General features: G+C 42.4%; 2 protein-coding genes across 10 annotated transcripts in view; both read right to left on the bottom strand.

The window, feature by feature from the left end:
- The window catches only part of STAU1 (staufen double-stranded RNA binding protein 1), a 36,833-nt gene extending 22,453 nt beyond the window's left edge, over positions 1-14,380 (bottom strand). For 6 of the 7 annotated variants that reach the window (XM_075438989.1, XM_075438992.1, XM_075438991.1 and 3 more), the window contains exons 1-5: positions 14,277-14,380; positions 8,562-8,628; positions 3,607-3,883; positions 2,718-2,842; positions 527-683 (exon numbers count right to left, since the gene is read on the bottom strand). In XM_075438989.1, coding sequence (XP_075295104.1) covers positions 527-683; positions 2,718-2,842; positions 3,607-3,799 — 475 coding nt within the window. In that variant the 5' untranslated portion in view covers positions 3,800-3,883; positions 8,562-8,628; positions 14,277-14,380. The remainder of the gene's footprint in view (positions 1-526; positions 684-2,717; positions 2,843-3,606; positions 3,884-8,561; positions 8,629-14,276) is intronic. The other variant, XM_075438990.1, reaches the window with a different exon arrangement.
- A 2,205-nt stretch (positions 14,381-16,585) lies between these two features.
- CSE1L (chromosome segregation 1 like) overlaps positions 16,586-23,822 on the bottom strand; it is a 29,530-nt gene continuing 22,293 nt past the window's right edge. For all 3 annotated transcript variants that reach the window (XM_075438463.1, XM_075438462.1, XM_075438464.1), the window contains exons 24-25: positions 23,325-23,556; positions 16,586-22,498 (exon numbers count right to left, since the gene is read on the bottom strand). In XM_075438463.1, the coding sequence (XP_075294578.1) occupies positions 22,409-22,498; positions 23,325-23,556 (322 nt within the window). In that variant the 3' untranslated portion in view covers positions 16,586-22,408. The remainder of the gene's footprint in view (positions 22,499-23,324; positions 23,557-23,822) is intronic.

Raw genomic sequence — 23,822 nt, 5'->3', positions numbered from 1 at the left:
GGGGGGGTGTGTGTTTGTTGTTGTTGTTGAACTTTTATTTCCACAGAAATCTTTATTGTCAAGATTTTGAATTATCCTATCAGAATTACAAAACACATTCATCTGCCCACGCAAAAGATTATTCTTTGCTGTGACCGAATTCCTCATGTGTTTTTTTTTGCTTGAATTTTTTTTACTTAGGTGTTTTTTTTTTTTTAAAGAGTAAGATAAACATCTTTTCCAGGATTCCATCAAGTGCTACAATACAAAACAGTAAGTTAAACAGTGGGTTCTTCAAGCCTGAATGACTTGATGGAAAACCCCTATAGTTTAACTTGTTAATGGGATGATTTTTTTTTTTATGTTGCCTACAACAATCAAAGATTAAATCAAGATTATATTCTCACAAAACCTGACAATTGTCATTGTTCAATACGCAGAATCATTGTTTTTATTCATGCTTACGCAACTTTAAAATTAGTAAAGCTGGAAAGGTGTTTTTTTGTTTGTTTGATTCTTTTTAACATCAGTTTGTTGTGGTTTCTACCTGGATTCTTGCCTTCACTACGAGATGGACGAGCCGTAGGCTTAGGGAATTTTGTCCCTTCCAAAGCTTTGGCAGCTGCCGCGTGCTGCGCTTTTTTAATGCTAGTTCCTTCAGCATCCCAGTGCTGATCCCCAAGAGTCAGTTGCACTGTAAACACCTTAAAAAGAGAAAACGTTAATTTTACTACAAGCAGCTCCAGAATTCACATAATTTGTTAGACCCTCTTACACAAAACAATGAGTCTTTTAGTGATTCAGAAGTTGAGAACACAGTAATCAAAGCTTTCCTCAACAGCCATCTCACCTCCAGATTTTAAACACTTTGGACATGGATAGGATTTCCCCGATTACTGAACTAAGAATTTCACAATTCACAGTTACTGTAGCTAGCAACTATCCTGCATACTGCAGGAGATCACAGAGGCTAAAAACCCAAAAGACACCTGTATAGAGGTGACAGCTACATGAATAGCTGGTATGCCAACATTACTCTGAACAGCAGCCTTGAAATTCAGACTTTTTTATTCCACATCACTCAATTCTTGCTTTAGTACTGTGGTGTTTTTTTTTTTTAAACAATATTTTTCAGCAGTTCAAAGAAAGATAAGTTCACGTCACACCATAAAAGCTTCTACATGCCCACAGGTGAGCACAAGACTATTTGATTACAGAGCAAAGCTCTGTGGCACTTCTTTTTAAGTATGTGGTCTAAGGAAGGATATATATTGCCCTAAATTTTCACAAATTAATCAGACAACAGCAAGCCAAGGTCTCCCCGGTAATTAAATGAAGTTTAATTTCAATCAGAATGGAAACACCAGCAAACAGATGTTCTGAATGTTATTCCAATACTTTTTAAAATGCAGACCTTGCCTCCTTCGCACACTGAAGCTGACCTTACACATTTTGGACAAAAGATTTTAGTTCTCAATATTATTCAGTTCCAAGGCAATTCCTCTAACATCCAACAAACACTGTTCTAGGAAACACCTTAAGGAGATGATGCCAGATTAAGTAGACACATCCCAGGCTGATTTTCCTTGTATGCCTTGACCTCTGTTCTCATACAATAAAGAACTTCGATGAGGACTGATAAGTTTAATAATGCTAAAACTCCCTTCTTCAGTGTTCTCTGAGGTAACACAAACTGCTTGAATGTTTGCTGTATTCCTGAAAAACTATCTCTCTGCATACAAGCAGAACACCAAAGGAATTGTGTACTACCGAGATTCTGACACACTGTAACACACGTGCCGCGATACGGGGTGCGTAGCACACGCTGCTCTCCCCGAGGCGTTCCCACATGCCCACTGTGGAGAACTAAAGATTCTTCTGCTAAAGTAACCGTTCCAGAACAGACAAAAGTTCAGCGCTGGTTAATCATACTGTACTTCAGGCATTAAAGAAGATACACCAAGATCCTTGTTTTCCAAATATCGGGCAATTAGGATAGAAAAGTTTGTTTTATTTACAACCAAAACAGAGCAACAGCAAAGCAACGTTCAGTTACGATGTGCACATGAGAGAACAACTCAGTTTTAAGTAGCAGAACTTCTTCTGGGCATATCAACAAATACAGATTTGTACCTTGCCAACTACATAGACACAAAAGCACTACAACTCCTTATGCAGCACTTTTCCTAAAGAAATGTAATTGCCATAAATCTTCCTGCATCTCACAGGATAATTTGGACTAAGAAACTATTTTAATCTTTCAAAGTTGGTTGGATTAATCTCAAAATCCTAAAATGCACCACAGGAAAAACACAGAAAATTTGAAGAACAGGCAAGATGTTGAACAAAAGCTAAACTTCATCCTAGAAAATGACTGTATAAAGATCATGCATATTTAATACAATTTTTTTTAGCAAAGAGTGCAAAGGACAAACTTTGCTTTATTAAATGAAAGTCAAAGCCAAGCATCTCATAACGGAGCTGACATAAATAACTCCTCAAAAAAGGTAAGTAGTTTTAGGTAACGGGTAAGTTCAACCTTTCTGTACTTTGGGAAACCAACTTTTTAGTACACATGAAACAGCTGCCCGCTTCCCTACCATTGGTACTTGGGTGAGCTTCCCATCCCTCTCTATTATTCCATATTATCTTGCACCAAAAGCACACACTTTGCCTTTCCCCTTATGAAAGTGAGAGCGCGTGAACGGCAGCAATAAGGAACTCATATGGACATTTACCTTAGAATGAGCTGGACCTTGCTCACTCAAAAGCTTATACTCAGGCTGGATCTTGTTGAAACGGGCTAACTCATTCACAAGACACATTGGGGTTTTCTCTTTGGGGTTTGCCATGTTTGAAGGAACTGAAAGATTACATAAAAACAGATAAATGAACAGGCAGCTATGAACTCTACTACAGTCTTTAAATTAAAAAGAAAAGTCTCATGGGCTTAGCACGTAGTTGTCTGCAATACACCACTTCTCATAAAAATCTGCTGGAATGGACAGCTCTGCTCATTAGCCAAACTGGCCACAATCTACTGAACTCTGGGATTCCCAGCAATGCGCATGCCTAAACCATAACATCATTAAATGTAATGTTCGAATGCAAGCCAGAAGTACGAAGTTAGAAGACTCCTGCATTTAGCTTGCTTCTTGTGCAGTACATTTCAAGGAGTAAATCTAAGTATTCAACATGGTCGCTTGCTTTGAATAACTTCAAAATGTCATTTAATTTGCTTTTCCTTCTCCCATTTTTCCTTATTATTATTTTTTTATTTATCATCTTTTATTCACTCTACTACATTTTATTAGCACAATACATTTGTCATTAAATCAGTCACAAAAGAACTAAAGATGACAGAACTAAGCAAACTATTTCAAACACATTTTTTATATTTGAAACATGCTACTTGTGGTAAAGATGGATAGCCATGTTTTAAAAATTCAATGTTGTACACTTTTAGATGCTTCTCTCTGTCTCAAACAGATTTCATTCAATAGGGAGAAAGCATTACAAGCTACTGTACTTAGTTAAGTATTTACAGGTGCAAGGCATCAGGAAGGTATCATGCCAAACTATAAATGCTGAGAACATAGATACTGATTAACAGACACTCAATCGTACCTGCAGCTGCATTGGTGGATGTAACTGATGCAGAGGGTAAAGCAGAGTTTTGGATAGGTCTACCTGCATTTTCAGAGGGCAAAGAACTAGCAGTAGAAGGAATACTCAAGGGCTGCGAAAGAGACGGGTTTTTATTCAATATTTGGCTCCCTGCAAGGGCAGTAGAAGGATTCTGAATTTGAACTTGAGACATGTTCACTTCCAACCAGAGCAAATTACTGTAGGTAAACAGCTTTGAATGCAGGCAGACTCACTGTGATGAAGCCAAATTGCTGACCTAAAATGTAAAGGAGAAAAAGAGATTATACTAAATATTTAGCATTCTTTAACTAACAATCTATTGAAATTATGTCTTCATCAGCAAAAAGGGGAAAAAGCATTCAATCAAGCATCCATTGTTTCCATTTTGTATGCAATAGGTCACTTACACATCCAGTTTTAAGGGCATATTTTAATCTATATGCCCTATCATTTAGGTTTCACATTTCTTTCATTTATAAAAGTAGTATAGAATCTTTATTTATGCTTGCTCATTTAAGATCAACTACCCATCTGTTTTCCCCATCACTGAAGCCACATACAAAGCAAACCCAGTTACTCGAATTGACAGTCACTGCTTATACAGTAAACAAAGAGCACCTTTCATGAGCAGATGACATTTCATGCATTCTACCATTTGAAGTGAAAATTTTTAACTTCGAAGGGCAAACAACAAATGCAGTCTTTACAAAACAACTATTTACAGCATGCACCCTTTATTATCATCATATACTTTTTTCCCCAGAGGATCACCAAGAAGAAGGCCTAACCATTTATGAGGGGAACACAACTGCTGTCCAGCAGAAAACGCCAGAGTAGCTGACTGGGAAAAGGGAAGGTTTAAGAGTTCATAAACTTCATGAGCTACGTGCGTTTTGCAGGTTACTTCTATATAAGCCAGAAGGTGCCTCAGTCACAGCTGAAGCATCAGTTTAGAGTTATTTGGCCTTGCAACACCGGAAACCAGTGTTGAAAGCACTCATAGGCATCTATGTCCATTTAAGAAGCACCTCCAAGCGACCAACTTGCACCCGTCAGTGTGAAGTATTGTGACAGGTCTTTCCTCCACCAACAAATTAGTATTAGATTTCTCTTACACATGGATGCAACATTATCTTCGTGTTCAGACAGTTAAACCTAAATATACACTAACAGGTTGCCAGCTTTAAGGCTGTCGTTGCTGCCAGACCTCAGCTGCCCATATCCGCTTACGATCCACATATGAATTTATTTATTAAAAATAAATTTTACAGCCAATACATTTTACTCACAAAGGCGCAAACACATGCACACATACACCGGTCACCTGTAGATTTTATTAGGGCAGCAAAAGGAGGCTTATTCTTTCATAATTTACAGATGAAGAGAAATCACTGCTCCAGACAGCACCAGGGAGCTATTAGTAGCAACACAGCTCCACTAGTGCCCTGTAAGCTTAAAATTCTGAACCTGTGAATGGACTTCCAAATGTAGGAGGAGCAGCAATGAGTCAGAGTGAAGTTTTTAGCTAGTTACTGACAAACAAACCTAAGAGAAGAACCTAGGTTAATACATTCATGGACACAAAGATTTATTTATTTATTAATTTATTTATTAAATAAGAGGAAAGAAGCTTCTGGAAACAACAGACACACCAACAAATCTATCATCGGTAGTATTTTTACTTTGAAAAAACATCATAAACATGTCAGGCTTATCATACTACTGGTTGGATAACTTTGTTTTTACTAGACAGCAAAATTAGTTCAGATCTCATTAGTTTAGAACACCTATAAGTAGATTATACTCAAAACAAATCCTATATTTGACTACTAAATTTGCAGAAGTTAGGCACTGGGTGCATTGTACCAGTGAAAAGGGTATTAGGGCATCTATCTAAAGGAGCTCCAAGAAGTTATAAAACAAAGACAAAAAATATGTAGAATAAGACTTCAGGGTAATAATTTTATAATCACTAACCTTCATTCCCAGGAGCATCACCAGAAACACCCAAAATTTTCACATACTACAACAATACTACAACAATAATAATTGCCTGGAAAAGACTATAAAGTCTTGCAGTGCAATAAAAAAGCTAATTCTCCTCTCCTGCTGAAGTGCAATGCCCTTCAAAGTAACTGAAGTTGAACATTTTCTAATCCACACATTTTGAGCAGACACCAAAATTTTTTATTTTGAAGTCAGTAACATCAGGATCTGCTAGGTCGTGCTGGAAAGGAAGCTGGAATTCTTCTCAGAAAACTCTGCCTACCAGCACGTTGCTTCTAAAGCAAGGCAATACCCTTCATTTATTTGCCATCACCTGGTTTTAGGGAGCATGGAATTTCAGCTCCAAAATGCACACGAAGGTGGTTTTCTAGTCAACTATCACCCAAATGCAGAGAAGAACAGTATACTGACCCCTAGTAATCCATCCCCCCCCCCCCCCCAAGAAGGGAAGTCTCTGAAAATGATATCACGTGTTCACTGTCTACATTTCCAGCAGAGCACCCCAGCAGCTCACAGCGGTACAGCTCAGACTGCTCTCTGCCCAGATCTCTCTCCATTAAGAGTTATAACCATCAGTGTTCAGCTTGAAGAAACTGTTCTTCAAACATCTCTGGTTAGAATAATATTCAGGATAGACAATTCAGCCATTATTCACAAAAATCTGTGGAGACTTGAGGTCACATCCCAGTGCCTGAAACAATAAGGTTTTGAAAACTGATCCAATTTCGAATAGACTTCAGCTGTGCTCATTCCACCACCAGACAAAAAAAAAAAAACACCCCGCTGCAGACACATCCCTAGCTCCTAACCTGCGTATTCTCAGCACAGAGACCAACCGCCCAACTTCTTCAGCAGTCCGGCTGCTCCGTCATATCTAAACGGACTAAAGAAGGACCCAAGAAAGCATCTGAAGCACACCTCACGGGAATCCATCACATACCCTTCCCCAGCCTTTCAATAAACTGGAAGAGTCCAGCCCTCATGTACCTTCTGGGAACCCAAAAGACTTCCAACCTCAGAAGAAACCAAGTATCGCGAGTTTAAGCACAGCTTACTATATGCGTCTGTGAGATGGTAACCTTCCCACCCACTCTTCTTTGCAAAGGCTTTGCAGTTACAAGTGTAGCTATGATCTGATGACCAAAACTACCTCAGAAATACCTGGCCTCTGGAGCCATTAATCTAGCAACAAAGAAAAGATGTACTCAACAGGATCATGTGCGAGTGCTTCTTTCCATGACTGTTTCTAAAGGTGGAGGAAGGAAAAGCTGCAATGCCTAACAAAAAAGAAATTTTAAGGAATCAGTAAGCTATATCTCTACTTGAAATAGAAAGCTGAAACCTGTAGAACACACTGCTCCTCAAGGTTTATCCCCAAAACACTCAAGCAGCTGAGTACCTGGGCATGGAGTCTTTCGCCACAGCTGAACAGAAATTTATTATCAGGGAGAGAATTGAATTGCAATGGAATGAAAACTTTTCCAATGAATGTATCACTTTTAACCTGAGTGAATACAATGCTTGTTTCTACATACATTGCTACATCATCACCATGTTTTTCTCTCCCTCACCAACACATCAATTTCACGTTTTTGTATTGAGATCAAAGTTTGAATCTACATCCTATAAGTTATCACCAATCCAGAACTATTTCAGAGTTCATTAGATTGAATTCAGGCAGAACCAAAGAAAAGAAGGCATTAAAAAATTCCACTTTACACATTTCTGGTAATTTTAGACACTAGGTAGTAACTTACAAGATTATACCTTACAGGTTTATATATACAAATATATATTAGGTTTTCTTTTTAAAAACCATTTAGCTCATACTTTAGCAACTTCAAAGAACAGTCTGACAAAACAGACTAGAATTTTGCCTGCATTTTTTCAGCTACCCGGGAAGTTTATGATACTGTAGTTGATTTGTGTGAAGTATTTCACTAGGCTATAAGAACTCACTGTCCATCATTGCACATTTAATTATAGGTTATTTGGGGATTATAAAAGGGTTTTACAGTGCTTTTACAGTGTAAGATGCCTTCTACTCTATAACAGGCTTACAAAATCCTAACTATCCAATAAAAATCACCATAATTTAGAAAGATGAGGCTAACAACTTATAAAGGCTGTTTCAGCGGATAGAGAAACAAAGAGCTGCCAGTATTGCAGGTGATTTTTCCATGTGATCAGGGGTCAGCCACTTCAGCCTTTTCAAGACAAACACTAGTACAAATAACTGACGCCTATACAATACTCAAGGCATTAGCTAGAACCTGAAACCACTCATAAACATCGAAAGATAGGTGAATGAACAAACGTTTGTTCATTCACCTCACACCATCCGAGCCAGCAGAAAAGCACGTAACTTGCTCCTTTCTCACCCTTCCACACTTACTTTTCACTAACTCAGACGTTAATATTTTAAATTTTATTGAGACAGTGTTGCGCTAGAAAATTATCCTCACGATGGTAACGTCTGCCATCACACAAGTCAATGACCTATGGACAATAATAAACTTAGAGAGATGGATTTTCAGCTGACTGAGCACAATTCCCCACTCCAGTTTTTATTTTCTTTTGGTGCATTAACGCCTGGAATATTCCACTAAATTTTGAATACATTAAAATGCAAAGTTCAGAAGTCACTAAGGTAACCAAAAGAAATGCACAAAGACGTGAACATAGTCTCAGTCCGCTCAGCCAAAAAATAAATTAAAATCTTCCTATATAAAACAAAGAATGTAGCATTTTCAGATAAAAGTTCTCTCGGGGCTTTTTTTTCTCAAAAGTGCTGCAGATAGAAGCCAGAGGATCAAACGAAAACCAGACACTTCCTGCAGATAATCATGTTTTATAACTTGTGGTTTCTTTAATATGATGCAAATAAAAGGTAAGAAACTTGAATGTTTTAAGTAAGTTTCCTGTACCTTTAGGAGATCCAGAGAGTGAAGATTTGGATTTAGTTCTGAATAGGATATTTATGATGGAGAATGCCTAAAAGGAAAAACAGAGAGTTAGCATTTTGCTTCCTAAAGCTACAGAAAGATCTTCCGCAGTAAATGTCTCACCACCACACTGAGTTTGCCTCATCCGTTGGGACGATAAGAATCTGTGTGACCATTAAATTCTCACTGACAGACTGCTCAACGGAGCTATGTTTTTCCAAGCAGAAATTCCAATTAAATCCAAGAATATTCCTTCCTTGCTCTTTCCCCAACCCCAAGTGATTTTTCTTACACAAACAGCGGAACCCCACAGCAGTGCTCTTTGCAGGATTATGAGAGTCACTTGCAAATTTTCCTTCTGTAGTAAGGCTTCCAGTTCTGCAGACGTCAACCTTCTTCCTAACAGCCCTAGAGATCAGCTACTGACATTATACTGAGTCCTTAATTCACAAAGCCAAAACAAAAGCAAGCCACTAACCTGAGAAATGCTGGCAACTATTAACTGCAAAAATCTGATGTAACTTTTATCTTTTGGCTACATTTCCAGCCTAATGATTTCACTCATAAATAGGCATATATAAAAAAAACAATCAACTTAGCTAAAACCATTTTAGAATAAAACTGTTTCGGTACTGAATATGAAACCTGTCACCACATGGACTGCTCTAAATGGAAATCAAAATGTATTTTATTCTGCTTACAAATATAGCACAAAGTGTTTAATCCTTCTTTTCCATGAGTAAAGCCAACTGCACGCAGATGCTAGCAACATTACCACCAGCAACAAAATGGGTACGGTCTCAATCTTGATTAAGATTAGAAGAGGACATAGACAAACCAGCCCTTCAATTTCCTTCAGCCAGCCATTTTGAAACCCTGCAACGAATCTCAGAACTGCAGCCAGTTATCTTGGAGGAGTCCTGCAGAACAGATGAGGATACAGAGCCTGAAAAAGGCAGACTTTGGGCCTATTTATTGTAACTGGAGAGCGAAGAAGGGAGACGAGGATTACAGTCCTATCAGTTAAATTTCTCTTCTAGAAGTTTTTCCTGGGAGCTTAATTAAGCACCTGGAAAACAAAGAAATGGGTAATACTCCCAGGTGGGATCAAAACCAAGCTGTGTAAAGACAACTGAATTTTCTCCAGCCATCTCTGGTTTTTTAAGTGGGCTCAGAAATGAATCACTTGATCCCACCAGGAACAAGAGCAAGGCTCCAGGCAGGCACTGTCCGCTGCTCAAACACAGGACAGAAAAGCCACCAATGGACACCAGCAGAGTGGGAGAAGAGTTATAGCCAACAGAACACCACCACCTAACACAAGCCAGTGCCAACAGGCTTTTAGAAAAAGCAATCACCACACTGAGATGCAGAAATGGAATACTAGCCCGAGAGATACCTGCGGAACTCCTCCTACTCTGTAGCCAGTGCTACTGAGCCCTCACTCAGTGGGAGCACTGCATCCACACATGGGTACCACGCTTCAAGACAGAAGTGGACCCAGTCAGCAAAAACTAAGTAGGAAAAGCACAAACCACTCAGCTTTAGAAAAATATAACCTATAAGAAAAGCACTGAAGGATTTGGGCTTCTATATGCTGAAGAGGAGAGGGCTGGCTGGGGCCCAACAACCAGCCGTTTTCAAGTATATAAAAGGTTTTCAGACTGGAAAACAATCATCTGTTCTTCATGCTTAAAGTGGCAGAACTAGAGGCAAGAGGCTTAAAAGTGCATCAAGAAAACGCTTTCTGATAGTAACGGGTGCACTGAACTAGAACGCTTTGGGTGACGGAGGTGACTTCACTGTTGGCAGACTAAGTAAGCGACAAACACCCATGTGGAATGAGGCTGGCAGACCCGGCACCGCAGAGGGATGGACTGCTTCACCCCCCAAGTCCCTCCCAGCCCAGACTCCCACGACTGCGAACACACTTTGGTGTACCTGACCATCACAGCACATTTCCATCTCTTATCGGAGGAAGACAACGGCCTTGTTGTTAAACAACAGGTTTGGCAAGAAGGAGGATCTCACATGGGTCCTACTGCAGACTTGCTCTGAACTCTGATGAACCACTTCAAAATACAAGGGAGACTAAATCCTCAAAGAAATAGGTTTTATTCATTGTCAGGACCAGAACACGGCAAGGTGTCCTACTCCTTAGGATACATACATTTGGAAGGCTGGAAGTTACGACATTCTCATTATACTACTCGTTACCAACTTGCACGTGTACCCCATTGAAACCTTCTTTGCACTCATTCATCAGCCACCAGCACCAGGCAGGGAGGACTTTTTATGGAACGCGAACAGAGTAGAATGAGAAACTGAACAGATACCAGATAAAACCATCGGGGTTCAAATTACAAGGACTTCTTGACATCACCAACTAAAAATCCTCTCATTAACAATATCCAAGAAAAAGTTTCAGCTATAGGAAACGAGGGTTTCAATTAAGCATTCATTTCTTTCTGAAAAGCAGATGCTTCATAGCATAGCGCATCTGAACAGCTACCGAACCTTCAGTCACATAAGGAACAATTCACCTTCCTTGCCTTCAACAACAAACTCTGCTCCCAAAGCAGGACGGTTCATTTATCCCTATTTCACAGATGGGCAACCAGAACACAAACACCAAGTCCCGTCCCTGCAGAAGGACGCAGGTACCCGAGGTGGGGGCACCAAACCACCTGTGGAATGCACAGCATTTACTCGCTAACCCCTCTGCCACCCGTATTTCCACAGGCCTGTAGCTCTGGTGCTGCTCAGCGTCACCAACCCTCACCTGGGCGACAGCGCGGCGTTGCAGCTGCACTCACCCGCGCCGCAGGAACGCTCCGCTGGGCTGCTCTGACCCCCCCAGCTCAAATCGGAATTTACGGACACGTCAAAGACAGACCCGCTGTTCAACACCACCACTGTCACCTGCTGTTTGCAGGCTAGGGGATATCACAGGGCATTCGTTATCTAGATAAAATACGGGTTAGAAAGATTCCCTCCCTTCTTCATTTTTATAAGGAGTTTTAAATAACTCAAATGTGGTGGCTGAGTCTCTTTCGTCCCACATGCAACAGCTCTGGAGCATGAAGAACAAATTTCCACAAATTCTAGGAGGTTTGTTGAGGTGGTTCCTTTGCTAATAGACCTTTGAAAAGACCCACATCAGTAGTAGCTTTGTAACATATAGTGTAAAATTCTAAAGCGTTTGACTGCTGCAACAGTGTTTAAGCACAACACCTAACTATTTACAATTGGAAAGTCTAAATAAATATTCACTACCAATCAAGATAAAAAACCCTACAAGTTTTACAGACTTACAGCTGTTCACACAAAATGTAAAACACCAGGTGAACAATGTTTTCTTCTTAGATAAATCTTTTTCTATAATATTTGGGCAAGACAAGGTACATCTCAAAGGTAACAGTCACTGTAGAAAAACATTATGCTCTTTTCAAGTACTGGTAAGACAAATTTTCAAGGGTGGAAACGATAAATATTAGGCAAATTAGCTCGTGAGGTAAGACATGGATTATTAATAAGACAACAGGTGATGAAAAGCTAAAATTTGAAAGTAAAATCTGAAGAAAAGAAGGAACTGGCAGGTGTACACATAAACCAGACAGTTCCAAACATAACACAAAATAATAAACCAGAAAGTGATAAGTAAATCACGAATAAATACTTAAATGCTTGCTTTTAGATGAATTAGTAATGACAATATATTTCATTACTTTTTTTTTTTCACTGCAGTAGAACAGGTCAAAGAAGCCCACTGATATTGATTACAATCAAGACGGTAATCAGTGCACAGATCTCTATTGTTCCAGTTGCATCTTCTAACAAAATAATCAACCCCTCGGCAAGGATCCTAGCAAAACTATTAAAAAAAAATTTTTGGAAAGTTCATAAATCCTCAGAATAAAGTTCTTCAGTAAGATCCCACAAAATACCTAATACTTCGACTGACTGGTACTGATAGTGAAAAAATGATTAACGATAAATGTTATGAAAAATTTCAAACAAACAAAAAGCGGCTGCTTAAAATAAAAATAATAAAAAAAAAGAACTGCATCTTGCAAACATCCTTACAGGAGAGTTTTGAAATGAGATTCTGATCCAACAGCAGAAAATAGAAAATACAGGAAAAAGTTCGACCCATTGGCTCTTTAAACTGTCATCAAGATGTGACAGACATCCAGTGACTCTCTGTAAAAGTCTGAACATACAAATTTGCTGCATATGCGAGATGATCAACAGACAAATCAGAGATCACTTTATTACATCATAGCTATAGCTGTATCGTTAAAACTCCAGGTTTGATATTCACTAGCATTTAAAAACCCCCTACATTTCTGCCAGTTCAAGCAAGGGAACTCTGTAGCACGCCTGCATGTTGTTGCACACACGTTAGAAGAAAGATTTTACAAATCAACTACTCCAAAAGCAGACAAAGGACTTCATTCAGATATTTTTATTTCACTGCTATATATACACCTAGCCTTCATTTACATTTTAATTGATGTTCCTCCCAGGTTTGCCTTAAACCTGCCAGAAAGGCCGTGACAACAATACCCAACAGAGGCGCAAATCAGAACAGCGGCTGTGAGCCTCCCCAGCTGCAGCATCACCTAGACGGACACCCCAACAACTCCAACCCCGCACACCCCCCGGGACAGACAGCAGCAGCGCCAAGATGTAAGAGAAACTTGTTGCTGTACAGCTCCTGAACAACTTCGTGTTGTGACCAAAAGCCTGTGAGGAGAACAGCGAGGCCGGCGCAGTGATGGCTGCCAAGCCCAGCGGGCAGTGCGGGGAAAGCCTGGCGATGCCAGCGCTCAGAACGAAGCCACCGCCGCTAACGCCAGCTGTCTCGGCGTCCGCAGGGTAAGCGGCACCGGGGGGGCTGGGGGCGGCTCCCGCCGCTGTCCCCGCATCGCCACCTCCACCGGCACAGGCGGACCGGCCGAGCTCAGCCCGGGGAGCCCTGCTGCCGGCATCGTGCGCCCGAGACTTCGCAGAAGACTAGATGACCCACAGAGGTCCCTTCCAACCCCTACTATTCTGTCACCGGCTCGGGGCAATCTGGAGGAGGAGGAGCAGCGGCTGCGGCCGCTCTCCCCAGGGGGTCCAGAGAGCCGGAACCGGCCGCGCTGCCACCACCCCCTGGTCCCGGCGGGGCCCGGAGCCGCCGCTGTACCCCCCCCGGCCCCGCCGAGCGGGGGATTTCGGGCAGGGACGGGCCGCCGGCGGCACCTGCCCGCAGCGCGGGGTGTGCCCGGAGCCACCGCTGGCCCCGTCCCCCTGGGAGCCCGGCCCCGCCGCTGCCACCTCCCCCGCCAGGGCCGGCCGAGCCGCCGCCGCCGCCCCCACCGCTCGCCTCACGGGCTCGGGGCCCGCGCTGTCCCCGCCAGCGGCCCCGCCGAGGCCCAGCGGGGACGGCCCCGCCTGCCCCGCTTCCCCCGCGTCGGGCCCCCGCCAGGCGGTGCGGACAGGGCCGGGGCCCCCGCCGCCCCCGGGAGCCGGGAGAAGCGCCGGGCGCGGAGGGGGGGGGGGGGGGGGATGCAGGGAGAGCGGGCCCGCCCGCCGTGGGGACTGTCCCCTCCCCACGGCCCCGCCGGCGCGGCCCCCGCAAGGCCCCGCCGCCACCCCCCGCCCCGCTGCCTCGGCGCCGGGGGGAGCCCGGGCCGCCTCCCCCCTCACCTGGCTGCCTGGGCTGCGGCTCCCGGGCCGGCTGGTGGTGCGGGCCAGCGGGCGGCTCAGTCCATGGGCCGGGTCCCGGGGGGGGGGGGGGGGGGCGGGGGGCGACCGCGGCAGCGGAGGGAGGCGGCGGGCACAGGGCAAACACTAAAGAGAATGAGCGGGGCCAGCTCCGGCCGGGGAGGAAGTGACGGCACCGCGCCGGGAGGCCGGGCAGGCTGGTAGCCAGTCGAGAGCGGTCGAGCCCCCGCGGGCACCGCCCCAATCCGCGCTCTCAGCCAATGGAATCGGGGGCCGGCCGGGCGCTCCGCCTCCTTGGCGGCGACTACAACTCCCGGCGTGCCCGACGAAAGGGCCGCAGCCCGCCTCGGGGCGGGGGGACTACAGCTCCCGGCGTGCCCCGCGCGCCCAGCCGCGCGCCCAGCCAAGATGGAGGCGCGGGGGGGCACGGGCCGCGCCTCTCGCGGGCGCCGTCCCCCGGGTCCTGGCCCCCTCCCCGCCCGTCTCCTCCCGCTCCGGGAACCGGCAGCCGCGTTCGCTCAGCGGGCGAGGGCGATCGGAGGGCCCCGGTGCGGGGGGGGGGGGGCGGCTGAGGGGCCAACCCTCGGGGGCAGGCCGCGCTCCGCCGTGGGGAAGCGGCCGGGGCTGCTGCGGCGCGCGGGGAGGCCGGCGGGCCCGGGTGCTCCTCTCTAGGCTCCCCCCCCAGCTTCGTTTCCGTGTCGATAGGGCACAGACGCGTACATAAATTCCTCGTTTTCTGCTCCCGTCCCTGCGTTTCTGGGCGAAGGAGCTGCTCGGGCGGCGCCGGGCAGCGTGGCCGCCTGCGGGGAGCGGGGCCGGCGGTCAGGTCAAGCGCCAGCGCGAAGCAGTTTTCAGATAAAGGAGTTAATCGCCAGCGTCAGCCAACACCGCTAGGAAAGAGTATTAAAAAAACCAAAAACTTCTCAAATTTCAAAACATATGGGTGGGAAGGAAACATCGTGCTGAACCTAGGAAGATCCACCAGTAAAACCAGTACCGATGCACGGGCAAAATCCTTTGAACTGATACAGCCCAGGAAAAAACGCCGCAATTCGCCTGCACAGCTGCGCACAACCGACAGCGCTTAACTCTGCACCTCACTGCCTTTAAATCGAAGATCTACATCTGAACATAAAAGGCACGTAAAGCACATCTGGTTAGCTCCCGTGCACAGCTTTCATTTGACCCCTTTGCATCCATCCCCGCCTTTCCCAGAGGCCCCCCCCCCCCCACAAACCACCAATAATGATCTGCCGCTACCTCAGCCAGGGCTCTCAAGTGATTTTGTAACTGGTTTTGCTGGACTCTTGAAATTACTGCCTGGAGTAAATCCATGTACATTAGCTAAGTCAAAGCGAAGATACAGAATCACAGAATGTTTGGGGTTGGAAGGGACCTCTGTGGGTCACCCAGTCCAACCCCCGGCCAAAGCAGGGTCACCTACAGCAGGCTGCACAGGACCTTGTCCAGGCGGGTCTTGAATATCTCCAAGAGAAAGAGACCCCACAACCTCCCTGGGCAGCCTGTGCCAGTGCTCCGTCACCCTCAGAGGGAAGAAGTTCTTCCTCATGTTCAGCTGGAACTTTCTCTGCTTCAGTTTGTGCCCATTGCCCCTTGTCCTGTCGCTGGGCACCACTGCAAAGAGTCTCGCCCCGTCCTCCTGACACCCACCTTGCAGATATTTATAAACAGTTATAAGGTCCCCTCTCAGCTTTCTCTTCTCCAGACTGAACAAGCCCAGCTCCTTCAGCCTTTCCTCGTAGGAGAGATGCTCCAGTCCCCTCATCAACGTATGTATTTGCTTTGCATTAAGAAAGCAAAAACTCCAGCATGCCACTACTGAAATCTATAATTTCTAGTAATTTTAGATTTGTCATACAAATGAAGCCTTTAAGTACTCTTATGTTGCTTCAGATACTGTAGCTCTTGAAAGCAGAGTGACAACTCCATTAACAGCAGCACGCAGCTGTCCAGTGAACTTCTGACTTCCCTTCCTGGGTCACTGTAGCAATCGAAATGCCCTACAAGATTTAAATAAATGGCATCTTTAATTTTTTTTAAAGTTAAGTATCATTGAGTATTTTAAAGACAACACTTTTCCTAACCTGTATGATTTCTTAAAGCAATACAACTGCTTTTTACAACATATGTGCACTTGCAAAGAAGCTAGCAAAAATTACAGTACAATATTTAACAGCCCCCAGTTGTGCTAGAATAGGTCAATGCATTCTGTCAGAAAAAGATACTATGACAACTTTTTGGTTTAGAAATATTTTATCTTTCTTAACAGGTAAAAATACATTTTAAGTTACAAGGTTGCATTTAAACCCTATGGCATCATTAAATTGCAAGTCAGTAATTTCTGCCATTGTTCAGCAAAAAAATGTGGCATCCAGCCCACAACATTTACTAACCAAATACATGTAACTTAATTCTACAGTAAATGCAAAAGCCTTCATATTTAGTGTGGAGAATCACAGCTACTACATTTCAGCAAAACCAAATTAGGAATAAAAACAATATACCTAAAGCTCCATATCCATTTCTGTATTTAATACTGATATGGATTCCAAAGATACCATAAAGAAAATACATTATACACGTAAGATCAATTGACAATATTGCATTTAAAAGACATTCTCCAGCATGTAAGTATATAGATATATATCCCATATCACATTTAAACATCTATTCGTATGTTCTTGTGGTCTGTTGCATAATAATATTTGCTGTTAGATGCTTTAATTATTCCAAGCCAGCAACAGTTATATTTCAGAAGGAAATGAAACTTCAACCGTTGTGTAATCATCACTGCAAGGCTTAATGTTGTCTATAACAGAAACAACATTTGTGCAGGTTTTTGTAGGAAGTTAGGTGGAGACAAGGAATTGCAAAACTATGTGTTTTTTTTTCCAGATTGAGTTACACTAAAAATTCAGTTTTATGTTCTCTTTTGAAAATTGTGAATGTTTGGATAAGTGTTAAATCTGCTCTGTGTAAAGTATCTGCAGCCAGATTACAAAGTTGAACATAATTTAAGCAAATACATACATAAATCAGAAGTCCGAGGAACACTTGGCACACCACCGCAAATAGCCAACACGTTTGTCCTTTCATTTGGAGAATATTTACTCCTCTACTATGTGTATGATCATTAATTATTCAAAAATGTTACAAAAGACTTTTCCACTCTTCTTTATACAGCAGCTTAAACAAGGACAGAGACTTATTTCTAGCTGATAATTTGTAAAATATTTTCAACTTTCATTTTCTTTTATGAAGGAAGCAGTACTGTAATTACAGTATTTTCAGATGTTCATGTAGAAATCTGATATGTGTTATTAATATATTCTCTTTGTTAAATACTTACTTCAAAATACCCCTTATATCAGGCACAAAAACAGAGTGTGAATTTCTCCTCACAGCTTTTGAGAATGAAAACTTTCTACTAGGAAGTTAAATATACGAACTAGCTGTGCCAAAACCCCTTTATTCTGCTTTCTGACACATTACTAATTTGTAACAAAATATCTTTTACTTTCTATTAAGATTTATAACTTTATTATTAAGGTATTTTCTTCTATTCTCATCGTGAATACAATGCACTAAGTCCAGCATAAGCTTTGACCCAATGTGAATTAGAAGATTATTATTATTCTGAGAGAAAATTTTAAAGCCTAAAGTCATTTTGCAACTAGCTGTCAACAGAAGTCACTAAGCATTTCATGTATTGGCTGGTAGCTACTATTATAGCCCGTATTCCCCAGGAACACCTCAAATTTCCTCTAAATTACATTAAAGGCAATAATGACTTGATTTAAATAAGTAAGGGTAGAAAGCTAAGAGAAAATAAAGCATTTATCCTGCTTTCTGATAGCTAGATAGATTTATAAATAGATTTACATTTTCACAGAGAAGTCATGCCTGGAGTGTATCTTTGTCAGTGAACAACTGCACAATTTTAATAGCAAATGCCTGAAACAGGAGCAAATGTCTCTATAATACTCTGCTGAGGGCTACAAGAACACATGTGCGAGCTCTCCTCTCAGCTTTTTTTTTGTTGATGGACTCCAGAAAGCAGATAACAGGTATGGAGAAATGCTATTGCTGCTACGGAGAAAGGATTAAGGTGTTTTAAAACAAAAATCGAGGTTTGACATGGGGAGCTTTGGGACAAGGAAACCGCCGAGCCATTCTGGAGCACGGGGTACCGCCGTATCCAGACTAGCTTTCCATGAACCACTGTGTGCAGTCTGGCAGAGGCAGCTCTGTTTGTCAGGCGAGACAAATTACTCCACCAAATATAGTTGGATGCCTAAATCCCCATCCTGCTACAGCCAAGCTGTTCTCATTATCCAGGCTAGTGCAGGTGTACAGATGCTGCGCTGCCAACTTCTTCCAAGTTTTATCAAAATGTTTTCGAAGAGATTTGCCAGCATTTTAGCAGCATTTTTGACAGCTTGAAGTATGCAGCTTTGGGACCTACAAAGGGAAGCCCACTGAATGATGAACCTTTTCTGTACAAGAATGGGTGAACTTCAGGGAAGGGCGAAGAAGTGTAAACAAACAGATTGCTGTGACCAGCTTCGAGCCGGAATCTCACACGATGCCTTACCGTTAACTTGTGCTGGTGACAGTACAAAGGCATGCTCTGACAGCTTTAATCTGGCCTACCCCTTCTTGACAATATTACAGCTCTCGGGAAGGCTGCTCTCATGGAAAGGTCACGGAATGAGTACAAAAGCACACACAACAATCGAAGAAGTGCAGCCTGACGGAAGCACATTCAAGCAAGCTACCGAGAGCCAAAAGAAAATTAAGTTTTCTGCAAGCAGAAGTCAGCTGAGAGAAAGAATATGCTCCCGCCTCCTCAGAGAATTTTTAGAATGAAATGTCTGGCTCACTGAGAGGATGACTCTTATCTTAGCACATATTTATATGAAGAAATAGAACTTTGCTTTAGTATGCGCTGCCAACATTGCAGGAATGCTGGTAGTATCTTAGCCATTCACAACCCAAGAAAACAAGAATATGTACTGGTCTTCAGGGTGGTGGCGTTTTATTTATTTTTTTCTTAAACCAACAACAAGGTATTTCCTCTGCTACAAAAGCCTCAGAACATTATTTAGAAGCTGACAACCCCAAGTCAGTAGGCTCCAAAAAAGGGCAGCAGATTAGAGTTCTGTGGTGTCAAAAGATCCCCAAACAGGTGTCCCTTTGCCCACTTCATACTCAAAAAGCAGCAAGTAATCTTTTTCCCCTTGAATTTGCATAATCTTCTACTATTATCAGCTGCAAGGCAGAATTGGCTACTTATTTTCAGAGGTGTTTCAGAAGATCTCAGGTGATGGGCAGGAGTTAATTGTCTAACATTGAATTAGGTGCTCCCAAGTCCTCAGAATATCCACTGACACCAGGTGTTTCCAGCCTGAGCTTTCTGAAGAAACTGGTATTTGCCTAACTGTTTAACAAGGAATACACAGAAGGGTGGCCTAGAGAAGTTCAACAATCTTGCGAAAACTGTTACATTGCTTGTATCAGTTTCCACTAAAATTAACAGATAAATATAGTTGGAACACTGTGTTGCCTGCTGGATCTTGAGAATGGGAGGTGTCAGAAGTAGCAATAAGGTCTCCACCTAAATGAAGGTGAGGGCACTGCCAATAACACTTGCCTGTACCCTTGAAGCAGAGATAGATCTGCTTGCCTGCACTACACTTGAAAAGTTCATTTCCCTGAAAGGGTAAGTGCTCTATATAAACACTTGCATGCCTTATGAAATCTGCAGAATACGTCAGGACTAAGTAACAGATCACTAACAGTGCCACAGCCATGTCTACAAAGTCTAAGTTACTCAGCTCTGAGTGAACTACAGGACAAGTATGCCACTAGTATTTGTTGATCTGAAGTTACGTAGGCACTTATTCACACAGAATGTCTGTCCAACAACAAAAAGTCACACGTTGCAGGAAGTGCAAGATAGTGAACGTCAAGATTCACTGATAATTTTCCCTTCAAAAGAGCCATTTTTTCTTTGGCTATCTCTCAAAAACGTTCTGGCTTTTTGTGATAAATCCTGTCCAGTTCCATCTATGTTGGTACTGGTAAGGTAAGAAACATCTGTTCACTTACTTACGTATCTCAGCAACCTGTTCCCTAAAAAAATCTTGCTTAGAACTTCAGAACTAAGATGGTCTAATATGAGCCCCTTAATATTGCATAGTGCTGAAGAATCTCACTTCAGCACGAGGTTATCTAGCATACATGCATAGGCTGTCTACTTGAATAGATGCAAAGGTAGCATGTCACATTATTATTACATGACCACCAGTACCAATTTAATTTTGGTTCTTTGAGGCAGACAGGAAAAAAAGGTCTGCAAGTTCTCTGTAGAATTGTTCTCCCTATTACCCAAGCAAAAAGACAAAGCTGCAGAGCAGGCAGAGTTCTGACTATCCTTTTGGCTTGCAGGTTTTGAATGACCACAGCTCAATTAACATTGACATTCGAGGTAGGCATTCAATTCCTTGCAAATGTCACACATCTCCCATGTGGTTTCAGCCTGTCTATTGTAAATTCATTCTGCAAGGCGCTTCGGCAAACTTGTAACACACAGCGCAGTCTCTCTCATTAGCATTAAGGCAGATGCTTTTCATGATCACCACTGTACTACTTCACTCTTGAGAATTGCTTTCACTTCATACCTACAAACAAAGAGGGTCTGACCGTGCATGACAGACCAGATCCAAGCAAACCTGTTGATGCTGACTCATTTAACACACTTATAGGCACTTAGTAGTTTAAATCCATTGTCTAACAAACAACTCATTTCTTAGTATATTAAGAGATATGGCCAGCATGCACTCTCACATGGCAGCCACAGATACTAAGGAAGAACTGAAAGACAGCTGATTCTGTCCTAGGTTTCACCCTCAGTAAATTCAGTAACTTTATTTATACAAGGCCCAGCTTCAACAAGCATTCTAACTGCAAAAAACCAGTCCTGATTCAAGTCATCTGCAGAATTTCTGTGGACAAGTAACTAAAAAAAAATCTGTCATGTATGACAATATCACATTAGCCTGAGACTTCACACTTATTCAGGAGTTTTTCAGTCTCTATAATTAGATTTATTTATATCCCTGCAGTACCAGTGCTCCAAAAGCCTACGGTCTAGTACTTTGGTGCCCAGGCCATCTGAGAACGCAGTAAGGCTCAGCCATTTAATGAGTCACTTAAACAGCCGTAACTACAAGGTAAACTGATGCACTCAAGGCACCAGACCTAATCAGTATATTTATGAGGAGACTGGGAGAACGTCCGAGTTAAATTTATCCTAGGATCACTGCTTCAGTTTTAACACATCACTAAAAGTCCACTTGGAGACTGATATCCGCTCTACTTGCTTTTACTGCACCATACTGGCATGTCGTGTTCAAAGAGAAGCGGTGCACCTGCTGAGGAATATCAGGAGTGATAATAGCTTTGAATCTTCTGCCAAAGTTTTAGATTTGCTCTGAATGATCCTACAATGTATTTAAACTATTACTTAAGGTAAAGAAAAATCCTCATGGTCCCCCAATTTTATACTCTAGCCTAAGTTTAAAACATTATCTTTTTTTAAACCAGCTACATTCTTCTAAAACAGTAAGCGCACAGCGACAGGCATTTTAAACAAGTACTTCTTATTTATTCACAATTTAGATAAAGTTTAAGGAAACACAAAAGAAATACAAAGGACAACATCAAAATGAAAAGGAATTTTAGTGACTGAAGTGAGTTTCTACAGCCAGTGCTGCTCTCCATACATTTCAAAATGTTATCCAAACACTGCAGATGCAGATTTCAAATAAATTCCATAACAAACCGCTGTGACTATTCCCTTTGAAATTAAACTGGGAATGGAAGTTAGCCACCTTTTGTCTAGGAGTACACAAACCACCAAATTCTTTCCGTTTCTGCTCAAAGCCACATTTACCTTTTACAAGATGGATTCTGCAATACAGATTCAAGTAGCATTTTTCATTTTGTCTAAGCTCTGCTATAAAAAAAGTCAGGGTCAGCCTTCTGTATAACAAAACAACTTTTGATCTTGCTTGTGGAATATATGCAATTCAGAGCAGTGTCACACTTGCAGCTTGGAGGTATCCTTGGAGATACTGCAATGCTTCTGCATTCAGACTAGTACTCAGCATTGATGGAACCTTAAAACATACGATAGAGCAGAAGTGTCAATGTGTGTATACATTAAACTACTGCTATATCCTGTTAATCACTGTGTCAACATATGGTACAAAGTCAATGTCCTGAGAGCAGCAGTTTTTCACTGTGAAAGCAGTTGCTGGAATTACAATTCCTGATGCTGACAGTTCTACGTACTACTTATCTGAATCAAATATGAAAGCAAAGTAGAGAAAACCTTCAGTTATTAAAGCAGATATTTGGATGCAGCAAACACCAGATCTCTCAGGCAATTTACCAAAATCTTGAACAAAACAAATATGCTACAGGTTAGAATAGTTAACTGTAAAGTGAACTTGTTTCATTTACTGTGAGTTGCCTGAAATTTCCTGAGTACATATAATTCAACTGGAGACAAGTACTAGTTGTATACCAATAAGAGGATAAATTTTCATTTAAGAAATGACCTAAGGTTATTGCTAAATTAGCTAATGTGAAAATATGGCCGTTCTAAGGTTACTAGGGAAAAAACCTTACAAAAGCTATCACAGAATCACAGAATGTTCGGGGTTGGAAGGGACCTCTGGGGATCACCCAGTCCAACCCCCCTGCCAAAGCAGGGTCACCTACAGCAGGCTGCACAGGACCTTGTCCAGGCGGGTTCTGAATATCTCCAGAGAAGGAGACTATATTCCATTAAAGAATAAAAGAGAGCAATACCTTGCATTCTGGTTACGATATGCTTCATTTTGCTGATTATGAAGCACTAGCAAAAGAGACCCATTATCAAAAAAGCATTTATTCTCTGCGGAACTTAGCATTACCATGCCATGTATGAAAGTCACCTACCCTGCCAGGGCATGCTGTAGACAGTTTGTGAAGAGACTGTGCCAGATGGATTCTAGGATTGTTCACCATTTGACCTACAGGATCGTGCTCTTTTTTCCCAGCAAAGGCTAGCTGAGAGAATGCAGTCTGATATCCTGGAGTATCTTCTATGTCAATGAAGTGTTCTTCATCAGGGATAGTGTCATCCTCAGGCAGTTCAAAGAGGCCAATGAGGGCCTGCAGCAAAGGAGTCCTGTATGTGAAGAGGGGAAGATAAAATTGGAGTGCTTAAAATATGCTAGGACAGGGTCCATTTTATAAGCATATTCAAATTACTTGGAACCCTTTACAATTTAGCCCTTGCAGGTACTTGCTTAGCTACTGAAATTATAAGTGCCCAAACTAAGCTGGACTTCAAGAATTGTGCATCGGTGTATTTTACAGGCATAATGTAGGTGCTCATATTAAAAGCATGAGCAATGTATTTATGTTTCATCAGGTCAAATTATCATGAAACAT

This window comes from Opisthocomus hoazin, chromosome 18 (genome assembly GCF_030867145.1).
Source record: "Opisthocomus hoazin isolate bOpiHoa1 chromosome 18, bOpiHoa1.hap1, whole genome shotgun sequence".
Lineage (NCBI taxonomy): Eukaryota > Metazoa > Chordata > Aves > Opisthocomiformes > Opisthocomidae > Opisthocomus > Opisthocomus hoazin.
Note: the sequence above shows the minus strand (reverse complement) of the source record. Positions and strands in the feature narration are given on the sequence as shown.